The sequence below is a fragment of the Dromiciops gliroides genome, chromosome 3 (genome assembly GCF_019393635.1).
Source record: "Dromiciops gliroides isolate mDroGli1 chromosome 3, mDroGli1.pri, whole genome shotgun sequence".
In the NCBI taxonomy this organism is placed as follows: Eukaryota; Metazoa; Chordata; class Mammalia; order Microbiotheria; family Microbiotheriidae; genus Dromiciops; species Dromiciops gliroides.
The window spans coordinates 334954842-334970561 of NC_057863.1; the positions used below are offsets into that span (position 1 = coordinate 334954842).

Below are 15720 nucleotides of genomic sequence, written 5' to 3' on the forward strand. Positions count from 1 at the left end.
ATCATAAACATACACAGTCCAACCAAACAAATTCCCATACTGGACATGCATACACGCACACATACATATAAACATATGTATGTGTATGTTTGTTTCTGCATTTTTAAGTTCATCAAGTGGCATGTTTCTTTCATCTTTAGTTCCCTGGAGAGTCATCTTGCATTGACAGGGGTTCAAAATCTTTCAAAGTTGTTTTTCTCTATAATGTTATTGTCATTGTTCTCACTTTCCTCCACATCAATTTGTAAGAATTCTTTACAATTTCCTTTCCAGTTTTTCCATTTAGTCATTTGTTACGATATAATATAATTTATCCTATTATATTCATATACCATAAATTATTTAGTCATTCCCCAATAGGAGGACAGTAAAGGACACCTTTAAATGTAACTTTTTACAAAGGTACATATTTTTATCAGCAGAAAATTCTACTTCCTGAGGCACGTAAGTATTAAGCCCATTGATAGTAACATAACAGGGAGAGCAATTTTCAGTGCTTCACAAATGGTAGGTACCAGTTTTGTCAAAGTGTCCCTGGGAATTTGCAGTGGCAGGAGGTAGTGACTGCCTCTAGCTTCCTGCCCCAGGACTTACCTTCCTGTTCTTTCTCTGCTGTGGCCCAAGCCCTAGTTCTGGTCCACAGTAACTACCACCAGTAGTTTGAAACTGGCAGAGTCCCCATTCCCATTGCTTGACAAGTGGAATAGTCAGTGCAGGGAGTAAAAAGGACTGGTGGTGGGGGGTGGGATTTTTCTTCTACAGTATCAGGAGTTGGCACAGGGATGTATCCCATGAGTTCCCAAGTTGGAGTTCTAAATTCATTTTCCTATAGAAACCCTCCTGCATTTTATGGCTTAAATAGGCTTTTGTGAGCTCTATGCCACCATGTATTACTTTACAAATGATACATTTTAGAAATGCATTTCTTTTAAGGACTTCTTATGTACAGAGAACTCCTGACTCATAAAGCCCTTTATTAGAAGAACTCTGATTATTAGCTAGTATCTTATAATTGTCACCCAGATTCCTTTTCTAAATTCAAGCCCCCTTGTTTCCCATTCTAGATTATCTAATTTCCTTACCTCTGGCCTACCCTTACCACTTAAAAAAAAAAAACAAGTCTCCATTAATAATTCCTGACCATTGTGACCTTATTTTTTAGTTCCTGATCCCTGCTGATGATCTCAGATTGTTTACCTCTGGTCTATATGACTGGCCTAATTGTTAAGCCATCATCTGCCTACCTGTTTTCCTGACCTACTTTTTATATTTGACATCAGATATCAGTACATGGTCACTCTTTAAAATGCCTTTTGATAATCAAAGGAATGCCCATCAATTGGGGAATGGCTAAACAAGCTGTGGTATATGATGGTGATGGAATATTATTGTGCTATAAGAAATAACAAGCAGGAAAGGCCTGGAAAGACTTGCATGAACTGATGTATAGTGAAGTGAGCAGAACCAGGAGAATGTGCACAGTGACAGCAATATTTTTTGATAAAGAACTAACTGTAATATTCTCAACAATACAATGATCCAAGACAATCCCAAAAGACTATCAATGATACATACTATTCACGTCCAAAGAAAGAACTAATATTGATTGAACACAGACTGAAGTGTGCTATTTTTCACTTTCTTTCATTTTTTCTTTTATTCAAGTTTTCTTATACAAAATGACTTATATGGTAATGTTTTACATAATTGTACATCTATAACCTATATCTGATTGCTTACCCTCTCAGAGAAGGGGGGGAGGGGAGAGAGGGAAGGAGGACTAAGAATTGGAACCAAAAACTATAAATAAAAATGTTTATTACTAATAAAAAATTAAAAAACAAAATGCCTCCTGAACCCAGACCATTAGCTCTTCTGAGACAAAGTCTGGGTCTAATCTGTTCTCATGCTAACGATTATCTGGCCTCCCTTGCCTTGCTTAGACCCTTAGTTCTTATACCTTCTGGGCAGTTAGTCCTATCAACACTTTTGCACTTCTGTAAATCCTATGGAGTATATCTAACTTCAAGATGTCATTAATAACTAAGTGGAAACCACTGAGGTTTGGATATTTGTTATCCCCTCCCTCTTTCACTTTCATGCCCCCCATTGCCTGTTAGCAAAATGAGTACTCAATTGCTTCCTCTCTTCTGTAGGGTTCCCCATGTTTTACATCTGATCTATGTGCTGAGATGTCTCTGTTCCTCCTATTTCAGTGCTTCTGTGTGCTACTGATTGAGGCACTATCAGACTTTATTTCCTCCTCCTGGACTGCCCTTCCAGCACATTTCTCCCTTCATCTCTAAGGGCTGAAAGACACAGTATCACTTGTTCCTTTTGCATATATCTATTACCTATGCACACTCCAATTCTGAAGGGATTGGTTCAAAAGAATTTGTTCTACTGGAGAAAGAATATGAAGATCTCAAAAAGTTTAAACCTCTTGCCAGTCTAGAAGCAATAGCTTTTGAAGTGAGCTTGATCAAATTTTTCCTAATCTTCATATTTCATCTAGTCTGCAAATGAAAATTTTCCATCTGGTGAATTGGTTTCAGAATTTGATTATTTAGGGTGGTTGATTAGTTAACCCTTTTGATACCGCTGCTGTTACAGAAGCAGCAGTTAAAGGAGGAGGACTTGTGGAGGACTTGTACTTTCTTAATTGTGGCCCCACAGCCATCAGATGTTTTCTAATGCCTCCACTACACTTCTTAGATACAAGTATTTGTCTGGGCATCTTAGTAGCAGCATTTGAAAATGGATGTTTACTTGACAACGTTTGCAAATCATGGCAGGGTTTGGGGCCAGATATCTTAACAAAATGGAAACATTTTCAAATCCTAAAACTGGGCCTTATCATTTTGTCAAGAGTATAGAGAAATGCAGAATTAGTGACTGGCTTGCATATAAACACTAAGCTACGGTTTGGAAAAAGCATTCCAAATTTAGTCATTACATCCCCTCAGAATTCACTGTTGGGTTTGGGTAAGTGATTTTTACCACAAAACATTCAGTTATGATGTGCCTAATTTATGAAACCATGAGACACACAGTTTAAGTTACCAGTATGGATAAATGTAAACTCTTAGCTTTAAATAAAGTATACTCTTCCTCACTCCTATAGACCGGTGCTTTCCAAGGTTTTGTCCTCATCCTTACTTTTCTCTTCTGTGTGCTGTCTCTCTGTGTTCTCCACTCCCACAGTTTTATCTTTGGCTTCTATTATGGATATTCTCCTAAATATTTAACTCCACGCCCACATTCCCAATCCCTGCTGGAAATTTTCACTCGGGTGTCCTACCAGCACCTCAGAATTTATGTAAGATTGTTAATGCCATCTGCCATTGGCTGACCCCGGCTGTTCAGATCCCTTTGTCTGGCCGCCCCCAAATGGCTCCTTTTTCCTCACCCCCTATTTTGGCAGGAGCATCCTTGTTTTCTCAGGCACTCAGGCTTGAAACATCGGGACTGTTTTCTTTCTTCCTCTGTCTGCATTACTATACTCCATTTGTCACCCACTCTTATAGTCTTCCTTTGCAATGCCTCTGAAGTATGTACCTCTCTCTCTCTCTCTATTTTACTTTCAATATCCTTGCTTATTACCTTAGTTCTGAACTACTATTACAGCCTTCTCACTGGTCTCCCTGCTTCTGGCTTCTTTCCTCCAATCCATATTGCATGTTGCCTTCAGATTAATCTTCTTTAGCCATGACATTAATTATTCTGTTCCCTGGCTCAAAAATTTTCAGTGGCTCTCTGTTACATTCTGATTAATGCCCAAACTTCTTAAGCCTGTCATTCAAGGCTTTTTTGCAACCTTGTATCCCATTCCTCCCCTACAAATACTTTGTGTGGCATGCAAGCTAGGCCACATTGTTCCCTGAACAAATCTCACTTTCTTGTCTCTGTGTCTTTCCTCTTGCAGGAAATGCCCCCCACTCCCTTTTCTGCCAAACTCCTATACATCAGTGCTATCATCTTACCCATAAAATGTTCTTTCCTTTATGCAGCCACTAGTTGTTTCTTTCCTTTAAACCATCAAGAATGCTTTGCACCATCTTATGGCACCATAGCATAGCTATGCGTCCATTTGACTCCTTTACCACCACATTGGAAGTGGCTTTAGGCTTGGGACTAAGTCTTGATTGGCTTTACAGTCTACCCAGTAGCAGCACGGTCAGCAAATATTTGTCAAATGAAGAATCTTTCAGATTCTTCAGAGTAGTTTGAAGAAATGCTCACTTCAGGTCAGAGAATTCAGTGACAGGGGTTGAACAGAACCTTGAAGGATGAGTGAGGTTTAGCAGAATGAGAGAAGATCATTCTAGGCAAAGGAAACAACATGAAAAAAGAAACAGGAGGGAACAAGGCATGTTTGATGAATATAAAATTAAGAACAGGAAGTCACCCTCCAGATACCTAGTGCAAGAGCTCTTAACTTCTTAGTGTGTGATGGACAACCCCTTTGATAGTCTTGTGAATCATACAGGGCCCTTGTCAGAAGTTTTGGAATTGCATAAAATAAATGAAATTACAAAAAATCAATTATATGATTTTCAAAATATTTTTAGGAAACAAATTCATGTAACCCCCAAGCTAAGAACCCCTGATCTATGCCTCTCCCCTCATTTCTCAGATGAAGGGACCATAAAAAATTGTGAGTTGCTTGAGGTCATATAAGAAATAGAGCTAAGCCTTGAACCCAGGTCCTCTGAGTTCCATATCCATTGTTGTTCCTACTATATCTCATGGCTCCGTTAGAGAATAGAATCCTTAAGATTGGAAGGCATGTAGAAGTCATGTAGTCTAAACTCTTACTCAGTGCTATAATACTCTCTACACTAAAAGAGTTCTTAATCTCGGGTCTCTGGCCTTTAAAAAAAACCCTAATAGTTGTATTTCAATATAATTGGTTCCCTTTGTAATCCTATGTATTTTAGGCATTTAAAAACATTTTCTGAGAAGGGGTCCATAGATCAATTCACCACACCAGAGGGATCCATGACCAAAGCGGGGAAAAAAGATTAAGGACCTCTGCTCTACAGTATCCATGACATAGGGTAGAAACAGTTTGGATGGAAAAGAGAGACCATTTAGGATGGAACAGGCACCACCTGCTTGGCTTTACAGATGAGTCTCATGAATTAGTCCTAAAAAATATCAAAAACAAAAACCTTTGAAATTAAGTGAAATGTTCTACAAGGTACAGTTGAATAGAAACAAAGTTGAAGAAGTAAGGTTTAGAGGGAATGGAAGAAAAGGAAACTAGGATAGAAAGAAGACTTAGAAAGAGGGATGATTTAAAAGTGATGGCAGACTTCAGTTATCTAGACATCTGCTGCAGTATGCCCAAGCTCTGTCTTAACTCTTGCTCTCTTGGCAAAAAGCAGAGCATGGACTAACTGACTTTCATAAGAATTTCATTTTTCAAAATTTAGAAGAGCAAATAAAGGAGAAGAGAGTCTGTTCTGGATCTGCTTCTCCCCAACAGGGAGGAACTGTTTGCGGGGGGTAGTAAGCCATTCCTAACTATCTTATAACAGAGGAGAGGAAGGCCGCACATATCCTTAATTCGAGGAGAGCAGATTCTGGAGGAATGATACGTAACATTTTGTGGACAGAGGCCAGTCCAGGCCTCTCTGTGTGGCAAACTCTCAAGAAGGAAAAGTGTACAAAGGGAAACAGTTTCAATAAGTTAGAAAAACAGGGAGATGTCTAAAGAGACTGATGTGAATACGTAATGATCGCACCAACCAATTTAGGGTTTTGTTTGTTTGTTTTTTAAAGATCTGTACAGGAGAAGGAAACAAGGGCAGGAGACACTATGAATAAAAAGGGTAGCACAGTACTGCCAGAATAGTGTCAGGAGTGCTGAGGCTCAGCATGAGCTAAGAGAGGACAATTAAAAAAGAGCTCTTGTTTTTGCTATATGGGGAGAAAGGATTAAAGAAGAACTAGGACTGCTTGGCTAACAACAAAGAGATGGGAGAAACGCTTGATACCTATTTTTTCCTGTTTTCTCTGCCAAGAAAAATGACCTTTTTCCTTAAAAAAAAGCAGAGAGTTGATGCCCAAGATAAATAAGGTAATAGTAAAAAAACACTAGGAGGCAGCTAGGTGGTTCAGTAGGTAGAATGCCAGGCCTGGAGTCAGAAAGACATCTTCCTGAGTTCAAATCTGGCCTTAGACACTCACTAACTGTGTGACCCTGGGCAAGTCACTTAGCCTCTACTTAAATCCACTGGAGAAGGAAATGGCAGACCACTCCAGTATTTTTGCCAAGAATTCCCCACGGACAGTATGGTTCATAGGGTCACAAAGAGTCAGAAAGGACTGAACAACCGAAACACCATAACAAAAAAAAAAAGACTTTAGCTTCCTATAATGAATTCATGTCACAAGACCCAGATGAACTATATCCTTGGAAACTGAGGAGCTGACAGTTGTGATCACTGAGCCATAGTCATTGTTATTTGAAAAATTATTTTAAAAAAATAGTAGCAGCACCAGAAGGTTGGAGAAGGGCAAATGTTGCCCAATCTTCAAAAAAGGGAAGAGGACAGAATCTCTTCCAGTTAGCCTGATTTCAATTTGTTGTAAAATTTTAGAACATATTATTTAAAAGCTACTTAGTGAAATCTGGAAAAGAAAAAAAAATGGTGATCTCAAAAAACTACCATAGCTTCATAAAGAACCAACGACATCAGACTGACTTTTTGGCCAGGGTTACTAAGCTTATAGAGCGTGATAATGTTACATAGTTTACTTAAGGGCAGCTAGGTGGCACAGTGGATAGATCACCAGTCCAGGAGTCAGGAAGACCTGAGTTCAAGACCTGGCCTCAGATATTTACTAGCTATGTGACCCTGGGCACGTCACTTAATCCCGTTTGCCTCAGTTTGCTTATTTGTAAAATGATCTGGAGAAGGAAATGGCAAACTACTCCAGTATCTGTCAAGAAAACCCCAAATGGGGTCACAAAAAATCAAACATAACCAAAACAACCAAATAACAACAACAGTTTAACTCTGTTTTAGCATTGATAAATTATCTCCTGCTGTTCTTCTGGACAAGGTAAAAAGATGAGAGATAGATGGTAGTCTATTGAGATGGATTTGGAGCTGGTTGAACGGTCAGACTCAGAGACTAGGAAGTAATGGTTAGATGTCAACTTGGAAGGAGATGTGAAAGAGGGTGTTCCAAGCAGTCTGTGCTTGGCTCTGTACAGTTTAAAATTTCCATGACTTGGTTAGAAACATAGATAGCATCCTTATCAAATTTCCTGATGACAAAAGGTAGAAGAGATAGATAGTTAACACAGCAGATGACGAAGTCAGGATCCAAAAGAAGACCCCATGGGACTGGATATAAGATGAAATTTAATGAGGATAAATGTAAAGTCTTATCCTGGGACTTAAAATCAGTTTCATTAGCACATGGTATGGGAGACATAGTTAGGCATCAATATCTGAAAAGGCTCTGGAAGTATGAGTAGACTTCAATCCCAGTAGAAGCCAACAGTGTGCCAGGAATACAGATGTGGTAGACCCTTTGTGTGTGTTACTCTGCTCTGACCACATCTGAGCTTTTGTATTCACTTCTGATGACTACAATTAAGAGAAGACCTTAATAAATTGGAAAACATCCTTTGGAAGGCAGTCAGAATAAATAAGGCCCTCAAGTCCACCCTGGATGAGGATCAGTTAAAAGAACTGGAAATATTTAGCCTGGAGAAGGAGTCAGAGTTGAGGGAGTAGAACATGATAACCGTCTCGAGCAATTGAAAGTCTGTCATGTGAAATGGGTTTAAACATACTTAGGCTCTATTTAATAGAACCAGGAACAATTGAATGCAAGTTTCAAGGAGGCAAATTTTAGCTTGATATAAGGACATTCTTCCTTAACAATTAGAACAGTATAAAAACGAATTGGATTGCCTCAGCAAGTAGTGGGTTCTCTATCAATGAAAGTGTTCAAGCAAAGTTTGTGTGACCTCCCATCAAGTATGCTCTAGAGGGGATTCTTTTTCAAGTGTGGATTGGACTGGACGGCTACCGAGGTCCTTTCCAACCTTGAAATTCTGTGAATGATGAACAGAATGGAAGGAGAGAGGGAAAAAGAGATGGCTGCCACCTAGAACAAAATAACAGTGGATTTTGGTTATAATGTATTAACCATGTTATTGTAAAAGGATGTTGGTTGAGGCATCATTATGTAGACTTTGCCTGTACTGAGAGATAAGGCTGGAAAAGAGATTAGAGTCAACAGTATAAAGAGGATTGAATTCCCCTATTCAGGCTTTTGTAGTTTAGAATTTCTCTTATAGGTTTTAGGGTTGATTCGTTTTTTATTTTTAGTAAGTGATGATAATTAAAAAAGCATTTTAGGAAGATTAATCTCACATTGTTGTGTAGAATTGAATTGAAGAAGGGAAAAACTAGAGCCAGGGAGCCAGGTAGACATAAAAAAATAACTTCTAGACAGCTATCACTGAAACAGGCTTCTCAACCCATTACCAGGAAGAACAGAATGACTTAGAGGGCTACAGAATTCCTTGATCAGTTCTACTGCAGATTTTCCTGAACTCTTGATATGTAGGTGGTCTGTAGTAAGCCAAGGTAGATAGCAAAAAAGAAATACAGTTGAGAGTCTTTTTCCTAAAGAAGTCAGTTATGAAGATTTAGATTCCCAATGGGATTCTGGGTCCATTTAACATCTGTTGCAGCTCCTGAGTTATATCGCAGTGCAATGGAAATTCACATAGAGCTATTTAGATTTTATTTCTCTACATCAAAACTCTGCTTCCCAGGACCCCCTCTGCATGTTGCTACAACATTCATACTCACATTGCCATGAAGTTCCTCACCCCTTTCACTCTTGCACACATTTCTATTCCATAGCATTACCATCTATCTCCCTTTATTGAAAATTAACACCAACATTCTTTCTGGGAGCTGGAACACAGGCAAGAAGTCCCCTATTGCACAAAAAGAGGAATAGGAAGTCTAAATTTTGAGGAAATTCTAAATCCTGCTTGTTTCTGGCACTTACAATGCCTTTCATGTAATATTCTAATACTTCAATGGATCAGTGATCTCATCTATGAGGGTAATCCCTTTGACAATGCAGATCTCAACCCGTCAATGTTTTGCATTCTGTTCATCGTTTATCCATTCTCTTCCATGTTTTACTTGTATATTCCTAATGACCATTAGGAATAAAGTCAGTGGATCCTCATCTCTACATCTAAATTATAGATAGATGGATTTATTGGGACCTATATCTTAGGCTGCAGCAGGTTATAAATGCGAAACGGGAAACAGGTACTGGATAAAGTACAAAAGGAATAAGTGGGTGTCAAGAGTCAGGCCAGCGATCAACAACAGTTATATCTTTGTGGAGTACTCAGAAACAATGAGGTCAAAAACCATGGCTGAGAGCTAGATGAACAGGTAATGAACAAGTGAGTCAAGTATCTATCCAGGAGATAGGCAGACACCTATATTCAAGATTTAGGCAGAAATCCAGGGGTGAGATTGGAGCAGAACTGGAACAAATGGAGAAACCACAATATCACGTCAAAAGTCAAACTGAAGTTGAGAATTGGGAAAGCATTCTGCCTTTGTCACCTTTCCTGCTCACATGGGAGCTAATCCAGGAATATATTCAGTTTATTCATGAATAGGGGAAGGCAGATATATTGTGGATCAAGAGAGGAGTACAAGGGGGATGAGCATAGGCAGTCCCTGATCTTTATTTTTTTCAGGATCCCTTGAAGTCAGCTTGGTGTTATCTATAACTAATGTCTAATTCTAAACTAGTTCCCTTATTTCATCCATTATGCTCCTGTGATGCTCATCACTCCCACATCCGTCTGAGGAGCCTTTGGAAATTCTTTCTCCTACTTTGAGGAGTTACTAGCCCCCATTAGAGGCTCTGGGACAAGATATGGGATGTATTGGGGCAGAGGGCAGACAAGTCCATTCATTCCTTGTTCTCCCAGGTGCTGGCTGGGATGAATGTCTACTCCTCTGAATTTGAACACATCAAGGAAGAGTATGATGTCCGTGGCTATCCCACCATCTGCTATTTTGAGTAAGTCCCCAGCTCCCTAGTCTTAAGTGCCATTCCTCTTTCCCAATGACACTTATTCCCCTTATTCCCCTCTTCAACACTCCCTACCCCAATTCTTGAGCTGAGCCCCCTTTTGTCTTTCCACATTCCACAGGAAAGGGAAGTTTCTGTTCCAGTATGAAAACTATAGGTCCACAGCCAAGGACATTGTGGAATGGATGAAGAAGTAAGTCTTTGCACTTCAAGGAATATATACATATAGTTCTCAGAGGGAGGGTATCTATTTTGCCCTGCCCCATAATGTTCTTTTGCTTAGGAGGAAAAGTAAGGGTGGGGGTGGGGAGTGGGTAAGGGGGATCATGGGGAAGATCTGCTCTTAAAAGTTTTCCCCAGACTGGGGTCCTGGTCAATGCTGGGTTCTTTTGATTCATTTGGTTGTAACAGATGGCCTAAGATTTTATTTGGGAGAAAAATCCAGTAGGGTTCCAACTGCCTCCATTGGTCTGTGACATATTTGAGTAGAGTGTCAGTATTTTGGGATTGGGAGGCCTAGAAGCAGGTAGGGTGGTGGCCCAGCTAATCTTGCCAGTTCTCTTGAATCAGTTTTCTTCCGAAGTCTTCACATATGTCCCCAACACCCAGAGAAAGAGATCTTTCTCTTTTGTTGCAAGGCTTGGGAAGCCTTCCTGTAGGACCCTTACCCTTACTTTATTCGTTCCTTCGTAAACCACTGTGCTAAGTTTAGTAGAGATGCAAACACTGACACAATCCTTGCCATCTGGTTGAAGAGCTAATACATATACATACCCATATTATAGCATTTTTGAGGCTACTTCTATGCCCTTGGTCATTCTATTCCCCATACTTTGAATGTTTCTCCACTCATCCATCCTTTAAGGACCAGTTCATATCTCCTCCATATAATTAATTCCTCTGTACAATTTTCTTTGGTCACCTTGGGTGGAAGTTTTCTTTCCATCTTTTAAAATTTGGGGGACACTTAAATCTATGCCATACATGTGGCACATGTCAAATATTTGACCTTTATTGTAGTTACATTTGTATACATGACAGATATATTAGGAATGTAGAGGGAAGCAAATTTCAGACCAGAGAGAATGGCTCAAGAAGTTAAAATGAAGACTAGCATCATTAGAGGCCGTAGGGAGATCCTCCTTGTTCAAGATCAGAGTGTGGTGGGAATACTTCGAAAATCAGATGAGTCTGTTGGTGCTAGACTATGAAGATCCTTGGATGCCATGCTTAGAAATTTGGGTTTTCTTTCTTTGGGAAATTGGGAGCCATTTGAAGTTTTTGAGAGGTCAAATTATAAGATTTAATAAATATGTTAGGAATCTTAATCTGGTAGAAGAATGCAGAGAAGATTAGTCAGGGGAATCTGTTAGAATGCTTTTACAATAATCAGAGAAAGAGCAGATAAGGGTTTATAATCCCTAAGTATATATTCCTGACAATGGAAAGGAATCAATGAATACCAGTGACATTGAAAAGGAAGACTTGATAGGAATCACTGAATGATTTGATGTAAGGAATGAAGGAAAGGGAATGTTCTGTTCCTGATATGAAAAACTATTAGTATGTAGGAGTCAGCATGGTATCATAGAGATAGACACTTTGGTTTTGACTTTACTCCTAGTTTGGGTCCACTACCTCTGTTGGCCTCAGTTGGGTTAGATGATCTGTAGTCCACTCAGCTGCTGAAATGCATTTTGGCCCATTCCACTTCTCTTCTCCACAAACACTAGTGGCTTCCTCTTGTCATTAGTGTCAAATGAAAAATCTTGTGTTTAAAAGGCTTTTAAAGCCCTTCACAAGCTGGCCCCTTCATGCCTTTCTGATCTTTTTACATTTTATTCCTCTCCATAAACTCTTAAGATCCAGTGACCCTGACCTGGCAGTTCTTGAACATGGGATACTCCATCTCCCAGCTCAGTGCTTGTGCACTAGATGGCCCCCATGCCCAGAGTGCTCCTCTTCCTCACCGTCAGGCTTCCCTGATTTCCTTCCAGACTCACCTGAGACCCCACCTCATACAGGGCACTGATAAAGAAATGACCTTTAAGGAAGGTCAGTACTGCTCCTTCCACTGAGACTAGAGGAAAAAGATGGGCATGGAAACAAAGATAAGTTGAAGTATAGATAGTAGGTGAGGGAGCTCATGCCACTTGTCATTAGGGTTCACAGTAGTATGGTAGTGAAGGTCTGAGAGCAGAGATGAAGGATTTGATGGATTAAGGAGCTTGAGGTTTAGAATAGTTGATTTTTGCATTTTTATTTAGGTTATTTTTATTCTGAACTTAATCAGCACATAAAAATGAACATTTCCACATATAAAACAAAAATGTAAAGAGTATTATATACAATACTGTGACTCTCTTTTCCAAGTAGTAACTTGTATTTGAAAATATCTAAGTTCAAAAAATATATATAAATAAGTTCAACACATTGCTTTCCAAATTGACCTTACCTCTGCATTCTTCTGAATTGCCTTCTGTTCTCTGTGTACTTTTAAAGTTATGTTAAATTTTAAAAAGAAACATTTCAGTGATCCTCCTTTTTTTTTCTTTTCTTTTCTCTGATGTCACCATCAATATCCCTTTCCCTGAACCTACTCCAGTTGAAAACATAAAGAAAAAAATTAAACGCTTGTTACTAATAAGCATAGTTAAGCAAAACAAATCCACACCATGACCATGTCTAAAAATGCACTTTGAGTTCATCATTTGTCTGTCCAGAGGTTGGTAGAACACATCATCATATGTCCTCTGGAGAGGTAGTTGGCCGTGGTTCTCAGTAGTCTTGCAGCACAACAGTATTCCATTGTATTCATACACCACAATCTGTTTAGCCACTCTCCAATTGATGGGCAGCCCCCTTAGTTTATCAATCTTTTCTTTTGTTCTTTTAATCCCATCCTTTGGATCAGAATATTGGTTTTTTTGCAGCTCTCTAGTGTTATCCTTCTTAAAACTCCCATTCCCCAGTCTTTGCCTGCTTTCTTGGTGAGCTCATTGTATTTCTACACCAACCATTTTGTGTGTAAGTTGTCCAGTCTAGCTAAGAGTGAGGTTCATCCAATGCCCACTCTTCCCTACCCCTACCTCCATGTTTGTGTACACTATTTCTTAAGCATCCCAATTATGAGAAATATAAAATTCCTCCTCCCACCCCCAACCCCCTTTCTACACTAACATGTTTATTTCTCTGCTTTCCCTTCTTTCTTCCCCTCTTAAAACCTTCAGAACAGAAACAATCTACCCCCAGGTCCTCTGTCATTCCTAATTCAATTCCACAATGCTTTTTGAAAGTGTTAAAGAGATATTTGTTTCTTCTCCCTTATTTAAATATTAGCTCTTCAATCATCTTACAATTCTTTCCATTTGCTCAAATATAGTCTAGGTTTCTCCTGAGTCTTGTCAAAGGTTTAGCTTGAACCCAGCTCTTTTTGACTTCCTATTCACTGTCTCACTGTGTCTCCAAAATTAAACATTTAAATTAATGATATGGTAGTTCCTAGAGTAACTGAGTGTTTGTCCATAGCCTCATGTTGGGGTTTTATGTGTTTCCAGAAGACATAGACTGGCTCAGGAAAAGGTATTTTCCATCTCCACGGACTTGAAGCTGCTTTGGCATTAAATGAAAATTCTAATCTGGGAGATTTTTGAGCCAAAGAAGACAGAAGTTATGAGGGAGAGCATTGCAGATATGAAGGATAAACTGGGCAAAGGCACAGATATATAAGATGAGATGTTACTGTTACTGCTAGATGGGCTCTTGAAAACATTCCTCTTTTAAAGAATTACTTACCCACACAATCCAATCAAAATTTTAGTAAAAGGTTTTATTATTTGGCCGAGAAGAAGCCTAGACTTCGACTCCTGGGGAGGTACAAGTTTATGGCATGTTCCTTAATCAGACAGCCATAGAGATATGGCTGGGAGAAGAAGTTTAACTTCAGCTCTTGGAGAGGTTTAATCAGACAGCCATAGAGATATGGCTGGGAGAAGAAGCCTAACTTTAACTCCCCAAACAAAGGAGAAGATGACAATTTTATAAAGGGGGGGTAGAGACCTAAGACTGAAAAGTTAGAGCAGTTTGAAAATGATGATCTTAGCTATTTGGATATATGAATAATAAAAATTCCACATTTCTAACTTGAGATTGTTGTCACTACCTGGCCCTAATCACACAGCAAACACGACTGGCTCCAAACTAAGCTGATGTTGTAAATTCAAGGAGCCCGGCTTTCTGGGTGGCTGCTTTATTATCTGTTTGACCAACCACTACCTGGTTAATCAACTACTTTGCTTCTCCAAGGAAAGAGTCGTCTCTAACTGACCCCAACAAGCTGATCACCCACATTTCTCCATGGTCAGTGTTCCCCTCAGGGCCAGAGCATCCCTAACTGGACCCAGGCCTAGCAGGCTGCTACTACAGCATGGAATAGGAACAAATAGCCCACTTTGTTGTGGACTGGAATGTTGAGTGCACTACTCAACGACATATCTAGAAGCTAGATATCAGATATCAGTGATGTACCAGCTGTTTTCAATCCTCATGTAGGTCTGCTAAAGTCTTGATGGATGACCAGGATCCCATCCTGTGGGATTTTCTAGCCACAGGTCATTGTAGTTGATCTTCTGTACTTCCTGTTCTGAACAGAGCTCTCAGTTGATTTGCATTTAAGTATGCAAAGATCGAAGAAGAACCAGAGAAAGCTATTACTTTTCATGACCCCCCAAGTCATGTGGAATAAAATACCCAGATATCAACAGCCATCTGTTCTAGATGCCATGGGATGAGGGCAAAGAGAGTGGTCTAACCTTCAGAAGATTGTGGGTGACTCTGGGCAATTTTCTGAAACTGAACATGAAGATTTCCTATATTTTGTGTGTTAGTATAATATTTTTGGAATGGATTTGTTGGTCATGGCCGCACTGACCCTTTCCTTCTCACTCTGTGGAGTACCATCTGTGACAATATGTGCTTGTGTGAGAATTATGTGCCTCTGTAGTCCCATACTGAAGAGCTTAATCCTTGCTCCCTCATTAACTCTTTGTCTAGCTCCTCTGCTAATTATCTAGACCAGGAACGTAGTGTTAAGTTAATAAATGATAACATGTTTCAGCCTAAACATAATTCTGAGTAAATTTTTTAACTCTGTATTTTTATACTCACTAAAAACAAACTAGGAAAAATAATTTTTTTTGGGGGGGAGGAGACTCCTTTAACAGCTTTTTTTAAAAAAGCATTGTTGGTTTTTTTGTCCTTTAACATAAAAACCTATGTCTGCAGACTACTTTAGGTATCAGTTTGATTTGTAGGTACAACTTACTTCTATGGAGCCATGTGAAACAACTCTCCCTACACCAAATGGAAAATTTAATTCCTCAAAGTGAGAGACTAGCCAGACTGAATTAACATACAGCTTTCAGAGCAAACAGTTAGTTTCTATAGGCACTTCGATGCCTTTTGGGAATGCTGATGGCCTACACAAATTCTATATTAAGGGGAAAAATATAAACTTTTTTATTGGACAGTTTCAGAAACTTAGTCACTGACCTTTTGACCAGGATAGATAGATTCATCCCGTGAAGTCTATTGGTTCTTTGGCCTCAAAAGCCA

General features: G+C 39.3%; 1 protein-coding gene across 1 annotated transcript in view; it reads left to right on the forward strand.

Moving 5' to 3' along the window:
* PDIA5 (protein disulfide isomerase family A member 5) overlaps positions 1–15720 on the forward strand; it is a 181227-nt gene that overhangs the window by 115171 nt on the left and 50336 nt on the right. The window contains exons 9-10 of the mRNA XM_043998311.1: positions 10004–10095; positions 10229–10300. Of these exons, the coding sequence (XP_043854246.1) occupies positions 10004–10095; positions 10229–10300 (164 nt within the window). The remainder of the gene's footprint in view (positions 1–10003; positions 10096–10228; positions 10301–15720) is intronic.